This window comes from Chenopodium album, chromosome 20, assembly GCF_948465745.1.
Source record: "Chenopodium album chromosome 20, dcCheAlbu1.1, whole genome shotgun sequence".
Classification (NCBI taxonomy): Eukaryota; Viridiplantae; Streptophyta; class Magnoliopsida; order Caryophyllales; family Amaranthaceae; genus Chenopodium; species Chenopodium album.
This window is the reverse complement of record NC_137853.1, coordinates 10,661,446-10,685,151: the sequence shown is the minus strand read 5'-3', so window position 1 is coordinate 10,685,151 and position 23,706 is coordinate 10,661,446. Positions and strand designations below refer to the sequence as shown.

Here is a 23,706-nt window from a genome sequence, read left to right as displayed (position 1 = left end):
AAGTAAGCCCATTTGTTGGCTTGATTTATGGTGCATTAATAATAATTAGGAAGAAGGAAATTAAAGTGTAGGAGTATCTAACACACAAAGCAAAAAAGATGCAAGTTTTTAATGGAGTGAAAGAGTTAGGGTGGCAATTAGATGGTTCTAATCGAATTTAATTAGATCAGGTCAGGTCATTTTTGGATAAGAATCATATTGGTTAATCTGAAGTTTAAGTCGGTCAATTTTGATTTCATTGTCAATATAATTATTTTAACAAAATAATTATTATTAGAACATTTATTATCGAGTTAGGTCAAGTAACATCAAGTTAAGTAATTTCGGATTTTGAGTCAAATTTTTTAGATGAGTTAATCTAGCATAGGTCAAATATGCTAGATCTAGTTTAAGATATTTCATTATTAATTGTTTGACCTAAAACAAAATGTTACAATAATCCCAAAAATAGTTAGCATCATAATTATAATATTTCATCATTTCTTTTTTACTTGCAATGACTTGTTTTTGTGTTTTTGCCAATACAAAACTTCAACCTTTGATATCTTTAATTTTAATGAAAAATAAATATAAAAGCGTTGTTAGTTAGAAAATATAATTGAGTGAAATATGCAATTTGACCATATTTCGCTTATAGCCTTACACAGAAAGGTTCACTTCACTTTTAGAAAAAATATTTAATCATCAAAATTTTACTTCGATAAACATTATTTCAATTTAGCAAAACTAAGTTCAATTTAGTAATATAATTTCAGTTCAATGAAAATAATTTAAGTTCAATAAAAATAATTTCAGTTCACAAAAATTGGTTACTTTAAAGAAGAATTATAATAGAGAACCAGTTAAATAATTTCATAACAAAAATAATTATTTCAATTTAGTAAAATAATAATAATAATAATAATAATAATAATAAAAACAGTTGGAATTGGAGGGAAAGGGGAGATAAAGACAAAGCTGTTGGAATACAAAAAATTATCGCAAAAAACCGGTCAAAGGTCTCCTAACAACCTAAATGGGATTTAAGGACCTTTTTTGGCACTTTTTTTTTTTTTTTTAAATAAAGACCTATCTCACAACATCAACCAATTAAAAGGACTTTTCTTTTCCTAAATGCTATTTGTGGTATGATGAGTAAGTTACTTGTTTCCCTAAGAATATTTCAAGTACTTATTTTGAATCCAGAAGCCTTTTTCAATAGATTTGGTTATATCTTAACTATTCGTCACCTATATTTAATTCAATTATCTTTAGGAAATTTTGTAAAAAAAAAAAAAAAAAAAAAAAAAAAAAAAAAAAACAAGGAGCGGGGTTGAATTGAGGGAAAAGAAAAGGGGCCGGAAACAGGGACGGGGAAATAGAGGGTGCCGGAGGTGGCAGGGGTGGGTTTGGGTTCTTTTTTTTTAATTTAATTAAGTCCGTTATACCCAAAATTCAGATATTTTACTTTTATTGACATTTTCTTGACTTTGACCTAATTTACCAAGTAAGTTGGACCTCAGAGTCAATGAAAAGTTTCAGACCAAACAAACAAGGGCAAATGAACAAGGGATGGTATTATCCAAGGGCCCAATGCAAAAAAGAATCGGCTTGAAGGTTGATTGGATGATTCAATTTTCAAAGAGAGTTGGCTCTAAGAAGCATAACTGCAAAACAGTTATGAAAGTTAGCCATAACTACTCCATTCGGTCTATAAATAGAAGCATGAAGACCGAAGAAAGGACATCAACAAATCAATCAGTAACAAGAATTTCATTTATTTTAAGCTTTCTTCTTAGCTTTCGTAGTTTCTCTTGCCTTAGTAGCCAGGCGATAACATAGTTTCTCTTAGTATGTATTGAAGATCGTTTGTCTTTTCTAATTGTATGACCATGAAGGTAACCTCTCATTGAACTTATACAATTGTAGACCTGACTTTAATTTATCCTTTAATTAATGGAATGCATTTGCATATTTTGTCATATGTTTATCTACTCGTTTCTTTAAATAATCTAACCTGTTTTACTTTCTTTGAGAAAGCTTCCTTATTTTTTGCTTTGTTAGGTTAGCAAAGTTATCAATCTTTGAAACTGGTAACTCGAGGGACAGGAACAACCCCCTAATACTCTAGAACAAGATAGGGCATTTCACTTGTTGGCAAAGAACAATATTTGCCTCAACAAACTATAAATCAGAAAATAGGCCGGAATAGGAGAAGGGTGATGATATACGATGATTTTGCGTTTTGAGGTGGTATTTTTTAATTTCGTAAAAAATGGGTGATAAATTCAATAAAGGGTGTATTTGGAGGTGGTTATTTAAAATTTTGATCTTTAAGATGTACTTATTTCCTTTGTGATCAATGTTGCCACATTCTTTTGCAAATACTTGCTATATACTCTACCACACTTCTAGCTCAAAATTCCTTAACATGCATCAAGTATATATTGTAAGAATGCTTGGTAAATCTAATCTCATATTATAAAAACCTTTCAAATATGTTTTTAAATCATAATATAGAATATTACATGATATTTAGTCATCTGAATCAATTCGTCATGAGTGATATTTAGTTAATCATTAATTCATTTTTAGTTTGAGCTAAAACAATGTTGAATTATAATTTTATCTTTAGTCATAGTAAATTCAAATCAAGCGAGTTTATATTGAAACAATTTCATACCGAATCACGATGAGATCATTCAATATCGAAAACAAGCCTACTTCGCATGTAGTGAGTAGTGACCCCATTTTGCATACACAATTTTTTCCCCTCGTGAATCATGGGGTCCTTATTCCATCACACATAGAATATAATTATTATTGATATATGCTTTCCCAATTCCTAAGAGCATGTACAACGGTGAGTCAGTACCCTCCTCAGAACTATCTCTCACTTTTTTTGAGTTAGCTTACCATTGAAATATCTGACTCATTACTTACTCACAGTATGAGGTAGCAACGTCTGAAGCGGCACTGAGTATGAGCATGAGTTGCTGACTTTCTAAACCAAAGAATCTGATTTTTTTTAGGTCCAATTATCACATGACACTTGTCATGAATATTGCAAGTTGTGTTTGATGTTTGCTATTTGTGTTTGATGTTTGCTGTAGAATGCAACGGCTATATTAATTTTTAACAGTTAGTATTGCTATAATGCTCCAACGGTAGTTTCTCACTTCATTTAAACATATTTCCAAAAAACAATTTCACCAACGGTATAATTATAATTTTATCTATAAATAGAGCCTAATATTGATATAGTTTCTCACCCTTAAAATTTCACTCTTCTTTTTTTCATTATAAAAATAATTTGTGATTATGGATCTTAATAATCCTAATTACGGAAGTGGTTCCTCTCAAAATAATCCAAATAACCAATCTTCCAATTCTCCAAATTTTCAAAGTAATTTTCATTTTGATCCAAATAACCCTTATAATCCAAATGCTCAAAGGATGTTATTTTATAACATTCCTAACCAACCAACGCATCCAAACCAACAATTTGTACAACAATTCCCAAATCAATTTCCAAACCAAAATTACACCCAACAATTCTCAAACCAATTTTTAAACCAAAATTTGCAACAAATTCCCTAAAATTATCCTTCTGGTTTTATGTTCCCAATGTCGCAACATTATGGTGTGAACCAAATAATTCAAAACAGTCCAGCAACTCCCGAGGGAGAAAGAAGCAGTAACTTAACCCCACCCGATGATCCTAGGGTTCAACAACAAGCCAATGATGATGCTGATGGTGTTGGTGATGATGATGTTGTTCAAGGTCCCCACGGGAGCAACACTAATGTAAGGGCAGAAAAATGGGGTGCAAAAGAAGATGATGCCCTCGTTTCGGCTTGGGTAGAGTGTGCAGTTGAAGATCCAGAGACGGCAACTGATCAAAGTTTGGCGGTAATGTGGAGGAACATAAAATCCCTTTATGATCAAGCTAGAGAAGAAAATCCATCCACCATGTGCCCTAGAACTTTAAGATCTATTAAAAGTCGGTGGGCAAGAATAAATAAAGATGTGAGTATATGGGTTGGTTGCTATAGTGAAGCAAAAAAAAGATATATGAGTGGTACCAACACTCATGATGAAATGACCGAAGCTCATGAAATATATAGAGGAACATGTAATGGTTCACGCTTTGGTTTAATTGGTTGTTGGGAGATGTTGAGAGAGTTAGACAAATGGAAGCCAATAGACCTGGATTTACCTTCTAGTGATGGTGGCAATTCGAAAAGATCAGAGCCAGATACTCCAACTGATGAAGGTCCAAAAACTCATACTCGTCGCCGTCGTCCTGACGGGGTGAAAGCATCTAAAAGAAAAGGTAAATCTGTTTTCAATTCTGGAATTCAAATTGGGGGTAGTTCTGAAATTAAAAATTTAGAGTCGTTTACTCAAGCCCTATCAGAGATGAATGTAATGAAAGGTCAACACAAAGATGTTGATGAAAGGCGAATTGATGTAGCAGAACGTATGCTAGAGTATCAGAAGGAGCGAGATGCCATCAAAGCTCGGAAGAAACAAGAAGAAAAAAGGTTCAAGCTATTTAGTGTCCTTCTTGCAAAACCAATTCTATCTGAAGAAGAAAAAGAAATATATCTAAAATTAAAGCAAGAATTTGCACATCTTCTAGGCTAGTTTAAATATCAATTAAGGTAGTCAAACTACATGTGTATTATTCTAGTTTTAATTGATGTAATGTATGTTACTTATGTTGCTTTAACAATTTCCTTTGTAATATTTTGTTGTTTTTTCTTAATGCATTGAAGTTGAAGTTTTAATAAATATAATTGCTCTTTGTTTATTACCCAATAAATTATATCTTGTAAATAATAATAATATAAAATTAGCTCAATAATGAGAAATGTTGTAAAATATGACCGACATGCAATGCTACATTGAAATGTCACATGTTGACAAGAAATCTGTAAGCAATAATATCAGAGAATCTCATCTTTTCCTGTTTTGTGTACCCATACATTGAATTGTCATACAAAAGAAATCTACAAACCTTATTAGAAATGTAATCTTTTTGAGTTGTTTATCCATTCAACGAATTACCAATGTAGAAAATCTGTAAACCTTATCGAAAATCATATCTCATATATCTACAAACCTTATCAGAAATAGTCATTTTTTTTGAATTATTTTAGAAGTTATAAATAAGGGGATACACTTCATATTTCAATACATAAATATAAGTATTATTTCTACAAAAAAAAAAAAAAAAACAAAATTCTCTCTTCCTTTTTACAAAAAAATATTACAAAATGAACTCTGATTCAAATTCTTCTAGTTCATCTAGTTCAGGGTTATTTGATTACATGGTGAACGACTATGTAGAGTGGCATGAATCAATTACCCAAAGGCAAAAAGAAGATGAATTGATCGAGGAAGCGATCAATACAGCTGTTGTTCCCTTTGTAACATCAACTTATCAGGTCCCATTCACTCTTGAACCTACGTACCAAAGGTGGTATGTACCAAGAGATCGAGAATATGCTGATATGCAGTTATATAACGATTACTTTAGTCCCCAACCATTGTACCCTGCTAATATGTTTCGTCGACGGTTTCGCATGCGTAAGAATGTGTTCACACGCATTGTTAATCAATTAAGAGAAAGTGATGTTTACTTTCAACAAAGGCCGGATGCCACCAGAAGACTAGGTGCATCCCCCCTCCAAAAATGCACTGCAGCAATTCGAATGTTAGCATACGGTACATCTGCCGATGCAGTTGACGAGTATCTTAAAATCGCATCAAGTACTGCAAGAGAAGGTCTGGCTCACTTTGTTGAAGGGGTTGTAGCTCAATTTGGACCAGAGTACTTGAGGAGGGCAAATATTATGGATACTGAACGGCTCCTCCGTGAAAGTTATGCTCGTGGATTTCCTGGTATGATGGGCAGCATTGATTGCATGCATTGGGAGTGGAAAAATTGTCCGCGTGCATGGAAAGGAATGTATCAAGGTAGAAGTAAAACAGCAACGGTGATCTTGGAGGCTGTTGCTTCGCAAGACTTGTGGATATGGCACGCTTTTTTTGGAACCCCGGGTTCTTGTAATGATATAAATGTCCTCCAACGGTCACCGGTGTTCTCTGATATATGTGAGGGAAAAGCTCCAGAGGTTACCTTCAATGTCAACAGAAATACATACAATATGGGTTACTATCTTACAGACGGTATCTATCCGAAATGGGCAACATTTATCCCAGCAATCAAACATCCACAAACTGGTAAGCACAAATTATTTACCAAGAAGCAAGAGAGTTATCGAAAGGACGTTGAACGTGCCTTTGGAGTGTTACAAGCTCGATTTGCAATAATACGTCAACCAAGTCTAGCATGGTCGACCGAAATTTTATGGAAAATTGTATTGGCTTGTATTATCATGCACAATATGATTGTTGAAGATGAGCGAGATAGATATTTGCATTATGATACAACTGAATTTATCAATGACCAACCCCAAAATGTAGCTGAATCATCAACTAGTAACAACAACCAACCATTTACTGTGAGAAGTGGACGATTGGATAGGCTCAATCTAAATGGTTATATGGAAAATAGAAATAATGTTCGTGATAGGGAGACCCATATTGCACTAAAGAATGACTTGGTTGAACATATATGAGGACGTTTCGGCAACGAATGAAGAGATGACAAAAGTCGCTGTTAATGAATATTGTATTTTAAATTTTAATGGATGTCTTTGCTAAATAAACTATGTTATTTATATATTGTATTATTTTTGTACTTTTTATTTCAAAAATTAGAAAAAAAAATTGTTTCAATTTACATACATAAGTGATTATTAATATTGTACTATTTATAATGACTATTAATATTGCACTAAAGAATGTCTAACTTTTTTTAATTAATTATGTAAGTTCAAAAATTACAAATAAATAATAGAGATTAATACATGTTTTAAAAAATATAAAATAAAACAAGAGTGAGAAAGAGAAAATGATGGGGTAGTTAGGAGAGAGAATGGTGAGTAACCTCACCATTGTAGATAAATAAATAAGGTGATTCACACTAGTAGCTTATGATAGTGGAAGGTGAGGTGCAAGATGATTTGAAAAATAAATAAATAAAAAAGATAGTTAAAAGTGAGGTGGATAATGGTGAGTAACCTCACCAATACTCATGCTCTAATAATATCGTACACATTTGATAAACACACAAACAAGTGACACACACAAAGTAATTTGTCCCTTTTTAAACACAAAAAAAGATGCGAAAAACATACTTTTAGAGGTTAGAGAGAGAAAGTGGATAGAGAGAGAGAAAGGCAAAATCATTAAGAATTGTCACTCTCTTTTGTACCCACCCATATATATACCCCAAATTCTGCGTCATTTCCATCTGATTAACCAATAAACGACACATTTCCTGCACTTTCTCTCTCCTCCAATCCTCACTTCCGCCATTGTTGAACTAAGTAGGGTTTCACCAAGCTTTTTCTTCACCAAATCCGCAATCAAAAACCTGTAATCACTCCAAAAATGGATAATTATACGCTTCACTTGGCGATGGCGGCGTTGGTTGGAGCGTCGTTTGTGGCGGTTTCTGCGTACTACATGCACCGGAAAACGCTGTCGCAGTTGCTGGAGTTTGCCAAGACTATGGAGAGAGATAAGGATGGTGAAGAAGGAGAGGAGGAAGAGGAGGTTGCGCGCCACCTTTCGCCTCGCCATTACCGCCGTCGTCGGAGAATCGGAGCTTATCGCCGTGCTTCGGCGTCTTTGCCGGATGTTACTGCGATTTCTGGTGGTGAGATTGATGGTTCCGATAAGCGTAATAGTGTTCTTCCTGTTGAAGGTATTCCTGCTGGTTTGCCTCGGCTTCGTAGCCTCTCTGAAGGTATATTTTCTCTCTCCTCTTCTTTTGTTTGGTTGAAATTTTGGTAAATTTCAGTAATGTTGTAGTAGTATGGTTCGAATTTAATGGAGTTTTGCTGGAATTAGCTTGAGGAAATACAAGTTAATCTTTATGATTGACATAATTTGTTAATCATAGAGGTAAAATTGACACTTCAATGAATTAATTGGGATATGTTTGTAAATTTGCTAGGATGTCTGTTAGTTTAGCTTCTTCCTTCCCTTTTCCTCTTTGCTAGTACTTTCTCTCTCCTCACTCCTATAACTCACATCAACAATGGTACTTCAACTCCATAATTTTCAGCTCATTTCTTCACCGCAACAACCACCATCGCAACCACTGACATTTGCTATCTCATCTTCTTTCGCCGCCGACATCATTTTTTTCTACATTTTCAAAATTCAAGCTCAATTGATGGAGCTTCAATGGAGGACATAGTCACCCGTACCCTTTGGGTTGACCATGCCCTTAATTTCACCTTTCATTCATAGGGTTTTCGTTTGAAATCGGGGAAGGTAGGTGGAGATTGGGGAAGCTTTAATGGTGGTCGAGGTCGGGGAAGCTTTAATTTAATGGTGGTTAAGGTCGGGAAGCTTCAATGGTGGTCGAGGTTGGGGAAGCTAATGGAGGAAGAAGCAGGACGCTTTTCAATGGAGGGAGTTTTAGTGGTGGTGTTGGTGAAGTAACCACAAACGGTCATTAAATCAGCGTTATCTTCAGTCATGAGGTGGCATGGAAACTTCTCTTCAATATTACAATTATGCCATTAGATTGACGAATTTCGTCAATCATAAAGATTAACTGGGGCTGGCTCAATTAGCTTTATGTGTGCTTAATTACATGCAAATTTAATTTTTATGGATATAAATAGGGATTGCCAATTGTTTAATTTAAGTCTAAATTTGTTTTCATTTCTTCTTGTTCCGTATATTTTATAAGATTAATTTGAAGGAAAAATTAGTATCTAAGCGAAATGGATGATGAATTTTTGAAAATTTTAAAAAATTAATCCCATGCAATTTGAGTAATTACTGTTTCTTACAAATTGAATGAAATTATGTACTTATTTTGCGTAAGTGAAAACCTTACAACTAAATTGAGAAAGAATTTTAGTATGTTAATCTTTTGGACAAGTATGAGTGTATGTCTGTATAGTAATCAATGGTGTTGATTTAACTTGATGTTAAAGTTGTCTAATGAATTATAATTAATGGTATCAGTGAAAGAGAGAAAAGTGAAGGGGAAGGGAAAATGCGTAGTTTGGGTTTTCTGCAGGGTCAAGTTAAGATGGGCTGTGTTTAGCTTCAGTCGGACCGTTTTAATGTCTGGTTTGTGAATTTTTAATCATAGGTCATTGTTGTTTTAGGAAAGTAGGACAACTTCTTTTTGGGACATGTTTTTTTTAAAAAAACTATTGATATCTTTTTATAGTAAAGGATGCGACTGTGATTACTGTTGTCCAGTTATCTTGCTGTATTGAAGGGTTGAAGCTGTTATGCTTTGGCCTTCGATTAAGAAGAAAGAAGTTTTACTTTTGCTTTGAACTATGGTGAGAGTGGATGGATCCACTTTTGTTTAGTGATTAGCGACATGCTAATCTTTAAATAGCTAAATCCTATATTACCTCGCATAGATACTCTGCATGCTTCAATTTATCGCATGTTTGGTTTTCAGGGTTCCTTGAACAAATATGCGATAATTCTTTTAGCTGATAATTGCATTTTTATTGCTTGCTGGTGGTAAAAAAAAGTGTGAAGTGCAAATTTTAGCTGCCATTTTGTTGTCAAGCACCTACTATATTCTATTATGTTTTATGTACTTCCATATTGATGTTAGGATGCTTATAATAGTCAGAAAGTGAAAATGCGAACATTTTCTGTAAGGGGATGGGTGAAGGATTGAATATGCAGTAGGATTGTCTGGAGTCGTTTTTTTAGGAAGCTGTATATGAAATGGTGCAGCAGGATTATGCCCTTTGTTTTACAGGGAAGAGGATATAGCAATTGATAAAATTTGGAAATGACATTTATTGGGCAAGGTGTTCCATGCATTGTTATGTATTATGTTAGACTTTGGCACTAAAAGTATACAATTCATTTTTTAGTAGATATATTTTACTACCTCCAGGGACTCAATTGTATTTAATCAATCCCTTATTATCTGTCTCTTCCCTCTTTAAAGTAAAAGTACACACATGAATGGTCCCCTTGATGTTGTTGTAACCCTTAATTAGTTAAGGAGTACTAATCTTATGTGTAATATTGTTAATTGTGATTTTTGCTGTCATTCGTATTAGATCTAATTGATATGATTTTAGGATGTAATTGGTGGTTCCCTTTTTCTAGTTGTTTGCTTGTTTTTTCTCAATTAATTGCCATTTAAGGGTTTATTTTGTCCATCTTATTTTCACTAATTTCATATCTCATAAGTTCATAGGGATTAAAAAAAGGGCTAAAAGTCTAGTTTATTTATTTTAAGGGTCAATAAGTTCTTATAATATAAGATAAGAGTTGATAAGTTCTGATAAGGGCATATAAGTTTATATACTCCCTCCATGTTTTAATAAATGTTACACTTTGACCGACACATAGCTTTAGGCAATTTAATTGAATTATAAGAGGTAAGTGGAGTAGTTGTATATTAAATAATTTTAAAGAAAGATAGTGGGGTTAATAATTTATTGAACAGTAATGAATGTGAGAGAAGATATATGGTTAAAAAATAGTAGTGAGTTTAGGTGGGACCATAAGAGGAGAAAAATATAATATTGAAATGTATCTTTTTGCCAAAAAAGGAAGTGTAACACTTATTAAGTGTAACATTTAATAAACGGAGGGAGTACAATAAGTCCATGACTTAAAAGCTATGTGAAATTAAGGTAAAGATAACACCACCTGTGTTTCCTATTTTATCTTTGTAATTGTGAGGTAAGGATTTTTTTTTACATTTTAAAGATATAGTACTATGTGATAAGATCTAGGAAAATTCAAAATGTTTTGGTGTGATTGAACATGAGTTGAGATTAGGGATTTTGAAAAGCTGTAATTAAACTTGACATTTATATAACAAAAACTAATGCGTGAATATATATTGAGGGAGTTACTTTTGCTAAGTTTATTTTACAATGATATTAATTGATTTTCATGATGATTGAAATCTATTGTGTTTTCCTTATTTTTATAAATAGTTACAATTTTTATTGATTGAAGGTTATTTTCCCAATTTTCTTGCTTGTTAGTGTGTGACTAATGGTTGTCTTTTGTATGGGATGTCTGCATTTGACATGGCATAATGAGAGGAGAGTATTCGGTGCCTCCTTAATTCTTATTCATCCTACATGTCTGTAATTTAATTTAATAGATTTCCCAGTCCCTCTTCCTAGGATCTTGGGTCGAACTTATTTGTGCTGGTTCTATTCACTTGTTATATGTGCTTTATTTCTTTTTGTCTTCTAGTTATTTATGATCTGCACTTTTTAAGAGAAATATGTATGTGCGGTGATTTATTTGACCACCTTTTTTTTTTATTATTTTTTTTTAGGTAAAGCTACCAGCCTTACGAGTTCAGCCAGTAGATCTTATATGATGAGACCTACATCTCCAAAGTCCCCTGTTGCCAGTGCCTTTGAAAGTGTAGAAGGATCTGATGATGAAGATACCTTCACAGATAATTCTAAATTAGATCCTACCTATCTGCATACTAATGGAAATCTGGTGAGTTAATACCATATTGTATTAGTTAAGTCTTCCCTATTTGTTTCTTCTGGTTTATCACTTTGCAATTGTATTTGCTATGGAAACTGGAGAGAGCAGTGAATTGTTTTTAGTTTCTTTTACTTGTGCTTTCTCGCTTGGCTGCTCTCTCTTTTCCTTTCATTATCTGGGCCTTATAAACTCCAAAATATGAAAGAGCAGAAGAAAAAAAAAGGGAGGTTATGAAGAAAAGGTGGCTGTTGTATCTAAATTTAAAATTTTAAACTTCTTGACCAGGGCCCAGAAATGAAAAGTCAATATCAAGACCCTGGGAATAATAATAACGGAGATCAAGTTCCTTTAACTTCCCCGAACATGATTCGCTCTCACAGCATATCTGGTGACTTGCATGGTGTTCCGCCTGATCCCATAGCCGCTGACATTCTGAGGAAGGAACCAGAGCAAGAAACATTTGTCAGGCTTAAAATATCTCCTAGTGGTACATTTCTACTCACCATTAACCTTGATTGGAACTTTATTTTGTGTGCTTGTGCTCTTTATTTTCAGATGTTCATGTTCCAATAGATTTCCCTTTTTTTCTTCTCTTTGGGGGACATAAGAGAAGAATTGACAACTTCTTAATTATTCTCTTTTTTTAGAATTACTTGGGGTTTTAGCCTTGTAGGAAAGGTTCAGGAGGGAACTTTTCATTTAGCACCTGTTTTCACTGAACTGTTAATTTTGCTGAACTCAAATTATTTTATTTTTGCTCCTGAATTTCATTTATATCGAATTTAAATCATTTTTGCTGAACTTAAATTTTTTAACACGTCAACTTTTTTAATCAACTCATTGTTATATTTGTTCTTTGATTTATTTACAATATATTTATTGATTAAAACTTATTTTTACTAAGTGCTTGTTTGACTGCTCTAATTTCCTACATGAACTCAAAATTCCTAGGAAATACACTAGAGCTATGTTGTTTGGTTGACTATGCAAAATGGAGAAAATTGAAATTCCTAGGGAATCTGAAATTCCCACATGATGTAGAAATTAATTTACCCACCCCCTAGGTACTTCAAAATTCCTATGAATTGTAATTTCCCTAATACCAACTAAACGAATTAAAGTAATTTCCTAGAAATTAAATAAGGGAAATAATTTCCCATAAATTGTAAATTACCATGGGAAGTTAATTCCAATTGCAACCAAATGAGGCGTAAGTGAAATTTGACCAAATACTCGAATAGTATTTTCTTAAGATGAAGGGAATAGGGTCTTACTAATTTAAACTTATTTTTACTGATTCACTTTTATATACGTTCTTTGATGTTACTGGTCTTTGCTAAACTTGACTTCTTTTCTTTATATTATTCTAATTTATTTAATTTTTTATTTGGCTAAATCTAACCTATTCATGTAAAACTTATATATATATCTATATATATATAAATATATATATATATATATATATTTAAACTGAATATGATTTATTTAAGGTGAAGAGAACATCGGCTTACCTGCTATATACAGCTATCCTTATCAGTACTAAGTCTAAACCAAAGCATAATTCTTAGTGGTAATTAATATTTTACTGTAGGACTAGATTCAGAGCTGATATAAGTGCATAATTATTTCCAGTTCACTCCGGGCAAGTACAAATGTTGCTGCTACTAGAAATCTCAGTCTCTTAAGTTTGAGAAACACCAATAGACCAATAGTCCACTGAGCAATTACAACGTAGTAATACTAATGCCAGGCTCTGCATGTTGGGCAAAAGCCTTCTGTATTTATTATATCCTTAAATCAGAATAAGCACCTGGCAAAACTCCACATTGCTTTGGCTGGCAAATCTAGTTGGGTTCTAGAGCTTACATCTGTGTTCCTTTTTCCCTTAACTTTATCTTATTTGCTTGAACGCCTTAATACCATAAGCGGGGTCGGCTACATGACGAGGACTTCTCATGTGGTCACCCATCCTAGTACTACTCTCAAATCTCAATCAATGTGGCTCATGTCATGTGATGTGACAAAGTTTTACACTGGCTTTCACTGGCCTACCGTCACTGACCTTAACTTTATCTCTGTAGCATTAATTCTCGAAGAATTTTTTGCCCACAGTTACTTGCCATCATTAATAGAATATCAGAAGAGGAAAAATAAGCAATATGATTTATAAAAGGAGTAGGATTTATATAGCAATCTACCTATGCTGTGGTTAGCTGTTGGGGACATGTATTTTTTGCAGCAAACCAGGTTCTTCAAGCTCTGGTACCCATGTATTGACTTTATCACAAGTCCTGAATTTGATTTTGTTACTCTTATTTCTGTCAGAGACACCAACACCAGATGAAATAGAATCTTACTTGGTTCTCCAAGAATGCCTTGAGCTACGAGATAGTTATGTGTTCAGGGAAACAGTTGCTCCATGGAAAAAGGAAATCATTACTGATCCCAGTACACCAAAGCCGAATCCAAATCCTTTTTATTTTTCTCCTGAGAGAAAAAGTGACGTGAGTTCTCATTTACTGATTCACATCCCAAAATTCTATTGAGTTTCTCTTTCTTCGTTGTTGCTCCATTAACATATAACATTTGTTCTTATAGCACTTTTTCCAAATGGAGGATGGCGTTGTCCAAGTTTACGCAAGTAAAGATTGTAAGTATCGTTTTATTGGCTTCATACAATGTATTTTTTTGCTCTTAGGGAACCACGTCTGATCAAGTTTGGCAGATATATGTTTTCTTACCATAGCTCTTCTATTTGATTTTTCTGCTGCATAGCCAAAGAGAAGCTGTTCCCTGTTGCTGATGCAACAACATTTTTCACTGATCTGCATCACATTCTTCGAGTTATAGCAGCTGGAAATATTCGAACCTTGTGTCACCATCGATTGAATCTATTGGAACAAGTAGCTGTTCTATCATTGTCTACATATATATGATTTACATTGTCCCCTTAAATTTGTGGTATTTGATATGTTTCATATTGGGCTTCCTTCCAGAAATTCAATCTTCATTTGATGCTTAATGCGGATAGGGAGTTTCTAGCCCAGAAGAGTGCACCACATCGTGACTTCTATAATGTTAGGAAAGTTGATACACATGTTCATCATTCTGCATGCATGAATCAGAAGCATCTTTTGAGGTTTATAAAGTCAAAGCTGAGGAAAGAGCCTGATGAGGTAATGCTTCAATATGAGTAACTTTATTAATATCAATTTTTTACTATTAAACTGTCGTTCAGCTGGATTGTACTAGTTGAATTTTTATATCGGCTCACCCATCTTATGTATTCATGCCTTCATTCATATTCTCACTGTTTTGCTTATGTGTCTGTTCCTATTTTAGGTTGTTATATTTCGTGATGGGACCTATTTGACTTTGAAAGAGGTTTTTCAGAGCTTGGATTTGACTGGGTAAGGAAGTGATTTTATGCTACCTTTTAAAATTGACTTTTATATCATGCTTTATATATTTTATAATTTGATGTTAAAACATTAAAGTTACTAGCATTCAGCAGTACTGTTTAATTCATTTGGGTGCACAGATATGACCTGAACGTTGATCTTTTGGATGTTCATGCTGACAAGAGCACCTTCCATCGTTTTGACAAGTTTAATCTCAAGTACAATCCTTGTGGTCAAAGTAGACTAAGGGAGATTTTCCTCAAACAGGATAATCTCATCCAAGGTTGGTTAAGATTTATAGTTCTGAGCAAGTCAAAGGGTATGAATTGCTGTGTGTCTGTGCTTTATGTTTTTGACTGTACTGTGGTCATTGTGGGGTATATTTTATCATCAGGAATATGCTAGATTGCTAGCATGTGTGAATATATGAAAAATGAGCGAATGTGTTATAGACTGAGTTTTGTGCTAAGCAACTGTAATTAATTGAACAGAAAATAGATTGAAAGCTTGATGATTGATTGCAGAAGGTTTACAGGATTAAGTTGATAACTTGAGGCTATCACTCTTAAAAGGGTAACTTTAGGCTACAACAACCAACGACGACAAAGCCTAGTCTCAAAATGATTTGGGGCCGGTTGACACCAATCGTCATAAGGAACCGTACAATATAAAAAGGGACATAACAAAATATTTAGTTGAAAGAGTTTAAAAAAAGCTGAGTAAAATGAGAAAAAAAGAGCATCCAAGAAAAATAAAGGGAGTTTTAATAGACTACAAAAATAAAATTCAAGAAAGTTTTGAAGAGGTGGTTATAACGTTTAGAGTAAAAAACATAAACGTTTAGGCTATTACGCTCAATACAAAATGTCACTCCCATATCATCGCATAATCTTTATAACTATTCTACTGCTCTTTGTATAATCAAGCCATACAACAAAAAGGTAACCTAACATTAATTGGTGTTTGTCTTCTTCTGCACTTTAACAAATCAGAAATCAGACCCATGTTGCGACTCCCTTAGTGTTTCCTTAATGACCCTACTTCATGTGCTGAAGTGTCCTCTGCCAACTACCGTGGTTGATTCTTGTCCCCCCTTCTACTTTCTTCCTTGTGTCTCTGCCTACTGCTGTGGTTGATTCTTGTCACCCCTTCTACTTTCTTCCTTGTGTACACCCTCAATGGTGGATCTGTGGAGGTAGATAACGGATCTATGACAGAATCTATGTCAACCGAAGAAGCTAAGGACCAATTATGATGTGAAAAGTTTGATTTTTGCTTTTGCTTTAGTAATTCCTCCTGCAGATTCATTGTTCTTGCATCACTATTATCTTCAGAAGAGTAAGGGTCCACAATTCTCATTTTCTTGCATAAAGTGATAAATTTCTAGAATTTGCAGATTGACCAATAGTTAATCATTATATAAACCCACACACACATTTTCATCTTAATGTTTTTTGTGATGATCTGTACTGACTGTACCGTCTTTAACCTCCTCTCTCTATTGTGCGTGTGTGTGTGTGATGTGTGTGTGTGTGTGTGTGTGTGTTGGGAGAAGGGGTGGGAATAAGGCTATCCTCGCTCTTACATATCTATGCTGTCAATATCTTCTTGAAACAGGACGTTTTCTTGGGGAGCTGACCAAGCAAGTTTTCTCTGATCTTGTTGCCAGTAAATACCAGGTCCTAATTCTCCCTCAATATTGTCGTGTTGTGCAAGTCTATTTCTCTGTATAGCTAAGTATGGCTGTAGGAAGCAATTATTTCATTATACTTTTGAAAGCTTTTGAACAAACTGGTTATAGAAGATTGATATTATAAATTGTGAAGTGGCTTGTGGTGGAGTTGCAGCACTATTTTGTTATTGAGGAGTTAATCTTCATCTTGTACACTGTACACTGCATGGTTATTTCTTGGAATGTGTTTGGATAAGGGATTTGGAATGTGTTTGGATAAGGGATTTTGGAGAGGAGGTGAAGGTGGAGTTTAGGATCAATTATCCTCTTTTTGGATGTTAGATTGGAGAATGGAAGGGAAAGAAATAATAGGATCCTTTTTTGCACCCACAAGTTGTCAAAATTCTTCCAAAGATGCACAGATTTGGAGTTCGCTTTTGTAGTAAATTATTACCCAAGCAGGCTGTGTTTAAAATTAATGTAAAAATAGCTTGCAACTGCCAAAACTTCTATAATTCCTCTCATTTTGCTTCATATTTTGTCATTAATGTGCTGAAAAACTATGCTGTATTAGAGCTAATTGACTCAATGTTGATTTTGTTTCATGTAGGTGGTCTAGAAAAATGCAATGAGATTTGATTGCTTTTGAATGTCATGAAATGGTTGCACCTTGTTTTTCCATGTAACTAGTAATATGCTGTAAACTTATGATTGGCTTTTTTTGTTTGTTTTTATTTATTATTGTTTACCCTTCCATATCTTGGTGCCTGACATGAAGTTTTTTCTTGAAAGGAGCCCAAGTTGCAGTCTCAAAGGCTATTGTAATTGTTTAGTTAGAAGGAGCCTGGGATAGTGACACCATGTATAATCTGCCTTTGATTAGCAACACTACAAGTGTAGACTAGAACTGATTTTGTGATGATGCTTGTTATCTGTTTCGTTTATTAGCAGATAGAATGCCTAAAATGGAGCCTTGAAACAATAATTTACCCCTAAATAGGAGATTTTAATAGGTCTTCCTATAAGATAAATTCGCATAAGCTCATATTCCGTATAAAATAAGTTCAGGAAATTTAAGTTCACACTGTTTCATATAAGAAGTTTAGGATAGTAAGGGCTAGCAATGTCCAATTTAAAACTAAAATTATTTCAAATTTAAGATTAGTGAAATCGGGTGCATAGAACGCACCCTTAATACGAATTGTGCATTACTATTACCATAACTGTTTTCTTGATGATGTGAATTGGCCAATTGGGTGGTACCGTGGTACTATTATTGACTTAGATAAAATTGTCAATTAATTTTTTTTGTGTTCTTGTGTTCTCTTATGATGCATGATAAATTGCATTTTTTTCTACAGATGGCTGAATACAGAGTATCCATTTATGGCAGAAAACAAAGTGAGTGGGACCAATTGGCCAGTTGGGTCGTTAATAATGATTTGTACAGTGAGAATGTTGTTTGGTTGATTCAGGTATGCAAATTTTAAATTCCTGTGAAAGGATTCTTGTCTACCGGCTTATCTTGCTATCAACTTTATTCTTTGGCAGTATTCTCAATGTGGATTGTTCATTTATTTGCAGATTCCAAGACTGTACAATGTATACAAGGATATGGGGATTGTAACATCATTTCAGAACATGCTTGACAACATCTTCCTTCCTTTGTTTGAGGTTACAGTTGATCCAAATTCACATCCTCATTTGCACCTATTCTTGAAGCAGGTAAGTAATTCAATCATCATCATTGAATCAGTCAACCTATGTAATAAGTGAATATTGAATTGCTTTGCTTTTACTTTTGCCTGTGTTATCAGGAAGCATTTCAATGTTTGACTCAGATTTAAACTTTAAAGACTATATATGTTCTATAGAATATATCGTTGAAAGTTCCTTGAAATCTTGAATAGATTTTGGAAATTGTTTTTTATACAAGTTAGTGTGAGTTTGATCATAACAATCATGAAAGGGACGATGAAAGAGGAGTTAAAGAATATATGTTCTATAGATTTTGGAAATTATTTTTTATACAACTTTAAAGACTATATATATAGTCTATGTTGTACACAGGTCCCGGGTACACCTAGCTCTCGGTGTACTTAAGGGTGCTTTTTTGTACATTAGATCGATTTTGTTCATTTAAATACTCTAAATGAGCATTAAATAGTGAATTGAGGAAAAGTATTCCTTTGGAGCATCTAGCTTTAGGTGTACCAAGGCTGAGGTGGATCCTTGGATGTTCTCTTTCTCTTCCTTTTCCCCAAAAAATAAGGAATAAAATACAAAATTATTATGGAGACCTTCCACATTGGGTACTACATAGGGCTGTGTTGTAATTGCAGTAACTTCAATTGTTTGTGACACGCTGACATCATTCGTATCTTTGGTGATTTCTACTGTGGTCATATCTTTTACTGTGGCCATGTATTTCTTATCTTATCTCTTTTTAGTTTTTCCTTGTGTCAGTTCTATTGGTTGTCAGCTTAGTGTTGGAAAATTAATATGCATCTGCTGATACCTCTGGTTATTGGCTGATAATCACATTGTTGCTCACTTGATTTCCATTTTGCATTTTGTGATTTTATTTTGCCGGACCAGTCTTTCTGTATCCAAGACTTGCTTAAGCTTAATGGTACACCACATGATTTAAATTGTCTTTACTCACCTATCTTTGTTCTGAACTTATAATTTCTGATCTGATAATTGCCTAATTTGACTAAACTTTGACCTTTTATGTACGCTAATTTATAAGGGAAAAATATATCAAGTGAGATGTTATTAGATCTGTAATTTGGTATGAATGTCTATTTTTTCAAATGTGTAATTTTCATAATTTTTTTCATTACGCAATTCAAGTAATTAGCAATAAAAAATCGCAAATAAAATGATAAGGTGTGTTTAGAATTTATTTTTTCTGACCTAATCTGAAATAAGTAATAAGGTGCCAAATTATAGTGAACTAAGCAAGTATGATACTACTTTTCTCCTTAAATTTTACGGGTTTCTTGGATACTGTAGTGCTTTTGAGAAGAGATGAAAAGTTTCGTTTGTTTTTAACCTATGCAGTGTCTCGAGTTTCAGTTTCTTGTCTTGAAGTCTGATTCTGATTACTGTGCCAACAGAGCTTTTGAACTTTGGTATAGGGGGTCACCCCTGCTGTTATACATGAGGACCATTCATCCAATTTTGTGCACTCAAAGTGTATGCCATAATAATTAGTATTTGACCCTGGAACAATCATCTGAAGTGAGCCTGTGCTAGCATTTTTTGGTTGTCTCAGTATATCAATTAAGGGATGTAAGCTTGTAGGTTCTAGTGGACCAAATAATGGGAACAAATGAGTATGTTTCATTCATCCACTTACTGAAACTTGAAATTGTTGTGTTAAGTCCTGTTCCATCTCATCGTAGTGTTTTCTATATTGGAATGTTCAGATTGGAGGCCTGAGTCCTAAATACTTTGCAATCATTGTATGACTGCAGTATAATATGATATTGTTATTAATGTTACAGTAGCCCTTGATGTGCGTGCTTGATTCTTATGAAATGAATGGGAATAGTTGTAAGTCTTATTTATTAATGCTACTAATCACATGGAAGGGCCAGGCCAGATATTTCATGTTTGTATCCCACATTGATCAAGTCCTGAAATTTTTGTCTTGCTATCTGTGACCTTATCTTAAATATGTTTCTTATGTTGTCAATTTTGATTCAGGTGGTTGGGCTAGATCTAGTGGATGATGAAAGCAAGCCTGAACGACGTCCCACAAAACATATGCCTGCACCAGATCAGTGGACCAACATCTTCAATCCTGCGTTTTCATACTATGCATATTACTGTTATGCTAACCTCTACACTTTGAACAAGGTATAGCTCTGAAACGTTGTTCACTATAATTAATTCAGTGCATTATCTGCATCAGTCTCCCATCGACCCACCCGCCCCACCCCACCCCAAGGTGCAAGGTCTCCAGTTATGTGTTTGACCACATCAATCACTTGGTCTGCTTGACAACAAGTCTTTTGGGAGAATGAAGATTATGGGTTTTTCAAGAAATGGTTATTCCATCATATCTGTGAAAAGCTTGAAGGATATACATTTTATGATGATTGGGGGATCAAGATAAAATTACTTCAGTCAGTCATCAGTTCCATTCATTTTTATCTTCATACCTGCTGAACTGTACTCTGCAGCTTTAAAGTCAGCACTGTGATAGTCATCAGTTGCACCTAATGGATCATCTTTTTTTTTTTTTTTTTCCTGGTTCAGCTGGTTTAACTAATTTTCAATTGAGTTATCTAGTTTCTGGAACAAATCACTTTTTCCATTCTGTGTTACCCTCTTGTCTGTGGTGTATGTAGACCTGGTTATTGGGCGGGTCGGGTCAGGGTCGGTGCAGGTCAGTTGCGGGTCAGGGTCGAAGAGGGTCACATTTTATAGGGTCAATATTGGGTCGGGCCAATGCGGGTCGCGGATCAATAATGGGCGGGCCTACAAAATATCAATAAAAAAAATATTGGACAAAGCCATTATTAAGTATATATGAATTTAAATTTATCTATGTAATTATTTTTACATTATCTATTTTCTTTATCAATTAAATTAGAAAAACACTTTGGCCCTATATTGACCCTGTCCAATAAGGGCACTGTCCATTAAAGGCCCTTTCCTCCATTAAAAGCCCTTTAAGCTTGGCCCTGACCCTATTATCATTGGGCTACCCTACCCAATAACCACCTCTAGGTGTATGTAATGGTAACCTTTGTTTTTTTTTCCTTGTAGCTGCGGGAGTTGAAGGGTATGACGACAATAAAATTCCGTCCTCATGCTGGAGAGGTATATCTAGTTTTATTTTATTTTTTAAGGCTGCACATCTCTTCACAGCTTGTGTCCCAAATATTGTAGCAAATGCATCTTATGCATTTAATTGAAATTCATCTATTTATAGACTTCTGATTGTTTTTATATGATCATTTATGCCCTCATAGTTGGAAAAAAGTAGTCTATTCTAGGAGCAATGATGCTTTTTTCAATATACAATCAATTTGCATATATGATTTAACTCTTTCATATTTGCTTTCCAGGCTGGTGACATTGACCATCTGGCTGCAACATTTCTCACTGCTCATAATATTGCGCATGGAATCAATTTGAGGAAATCTCCTGTACTTCAGTATCTCTATTACTTAGCACAGGTAAACTGAAGGTGGCTTGTCTGATTGACAATGGTTACCATTTGCCTGAATTTTTTTCCTTAAAGTCAAGTGAAACATTCTCTGTTTGTATTCCTGCAGATTGGCCTGGCAATGTCTCCTCTTAGCAACAATTCTTTATTTCTAGACTATCATCGCAACCCTTTCCCTATGTTCTTCTTGCGTGGTCTTAATGTTTCCCTTTCTACGGATGACCCATTACAAATCCATTTAACCAAGGAGCCTTTAGTAGAAGAATACAGTATAGCTGCTTCGGTGAGTGTCCTTGTTTTGTGTACTTGCTGTAGAACTATGCTGTTGTGATCTGAAGTATATTACTTGCAACAGGTGTGGAAATTGAGCTCTTGTGACTTATGTGAGATTGCCCGCAATTCAGTTCTCCAGTCTGGATTCTCTCATGCTTTGAAGGTATGTCTATCTCTCTTAATGTTAGTTAAGAGTAATGATTAGGTCAGGTCTGAGATATTTCATCTGTTTTGAAGATTCTGATGAGTACTCAATACTGGAAGGACAATTGAAATTTTGTTTAAAATCTTCATGCTTCAAATTGATAATATCAATTAAGTGATGTTAGTGTTATAGTAGTTGGTTGCTGTAACTTTGCTACTGTTATTGCTTCCCACAGAGGCATTGGATTGGTGAACGCTACTTCAAACGAGGTCCAGATGGAAATGATATCCACAAGACAAATGTACCTCATATACGAGTTGAGTTTCGCCACATGGTAAGTGTTGATTATTGAATGCACAGATCACACTTGGTTGAATATAACATTAATATATAATTTCCATGGTTGCACCTGAGAACATTGACATTGTGCAGATATGGAGAGAGGAGATGCAACAAGTATTTCTGGGAAAAGCAAATATTCCTCAGGAAGTGGATAAGTGATATGTGAGCCATATAATCTTTAATGGTCAACAAAACTGTATACCGCTTCAACTTAGGCACTGAATTATTCCGTTTTGGTTCTCTATTAATGGAAATATTCAGTTTCTCAAGCATCCACTCAAAATTTGCTGCAGGTGGCAAGAGTCATACTTCTACTATGACTACATTAGCCTTCATATTCCCGTGGCTTTTTACAGACTCGATGCAGATGTTGCAGGATGTTTGTATTCATCTATGTTGTGTACACAAAACAACTCTATCGAGAGATGCAGTGTTGCATCTATCATCATATGGAAGGATGCAGTGAATTTCCAAATTATAAAGGATAAAATCGTAGCGAAGAATACTTTTTAGGGATGAGTTATTATGAGGGAGCTTGTTATGTACGTAGTATAAATAAGTATCGATTATTTAGAGGAGAAAAGTGGAAGATCGTCCACAAATTTTGGCTTTTTATTGCTGCTAGATGTATGTATGAATGTATGATTGGGGGGTTTTGGTCTTGATTAGAGCATGTATTCATTGTAATCTGTGTATGGAAATAAGGTCAATCTTAGTGAAAGCCAGAATTAAATGAAATTCAAGCTCAGAATATCCACAAATTGTGAGGACTATTAATGAATAAAATACAGGTAAATTATGCATGGATTTAGGTTTTCTACGTGGTAAAAACAAAGTACCTTGGTTTTTATAAAGAGAGATTGCATATGTTTTCACCAAAAATAAGATATTGCATATGTTTATCAAGGGAGAAAATCATCTGTTCCATAATTTCTGTCCCACTGGTCTTCCACTAAATATGATTGGTTTTTAAAATATTTATTTGCTTTTTAAAATTTGAGAAGTGGGACCTTGTAATTATTACAACAAAGATATTAAGTGGAACACAAATGGAACATGAAAAGTGGGACAGAGGATTTAAACCTGTTTATCAAGCGCTTTG

At 34.3% G+C, this 23,706-nt stretch overlaps 1 protein-coding gene across 3 annotated transcripts; it reads left to right on the top strand.

Moving 5' to 3' along the window:
• Positions 1 to 7,238: 7,238 nt before the first annotated feature.
• Positions 7,239 to 23,407, top strand: LOC145597771 (AMP deaminase-like). 3 transcript variants are annotated; one of them, XM_081654016.1, is made up of 20 exons: positions 7,239 to 7,864; positions 11,423 to 11,595; positions 11,872 to 12,073; positions 13,912 to 14,090; positions 14,185 to 14,236; positions 14,362 to 14,489; positions 14,583 to 14,762; positions 14,929 to 14,996; positions 15,128 to 15,270; positions 16,605 to 16,666; positions 18,021 to 18,134; positions 18,244 to 18,384; positions 20,374 to 20,526; positions 21,442 to 21,495; positions 21,744 to 21,854; positions 21,954 to 22,127; positions 22,200 to 22,280; positions 22,498 to 22,596; positions 22,695 to 22,766; positions 22,898 to 23,407. In XM_081654016.1, exons 1-19 carry the CDS (start codon positions 7,507 to 7,509, stop codon positions 22,761 to 22,763), a joined length of 2,541 nt encoding a protein of 846 aa, XP_081510142.1. In that variant the 5' UTR covers positions 7,239 to 7,506; the 3' UTR covers positions 22,764 to 22,766; positions 22,898 to 23,407. The 3 variants fall into 3 exon arrangements, with proteins under 3 accessions (XP_081510142.1, XP_081510141.1, XP_081510140.1); XM_081654015.1 differs by having other exon boundaries at positions 7,240 to 7,864; positions 22,695 to 22,800; XM_081654014.1 differs by having other exon boundaries at positions 7,240 to 7,864; positions 22,695 to 23,407.
• Positions 23,408 to 23,706: the final 299 nt, after the last annotated feature.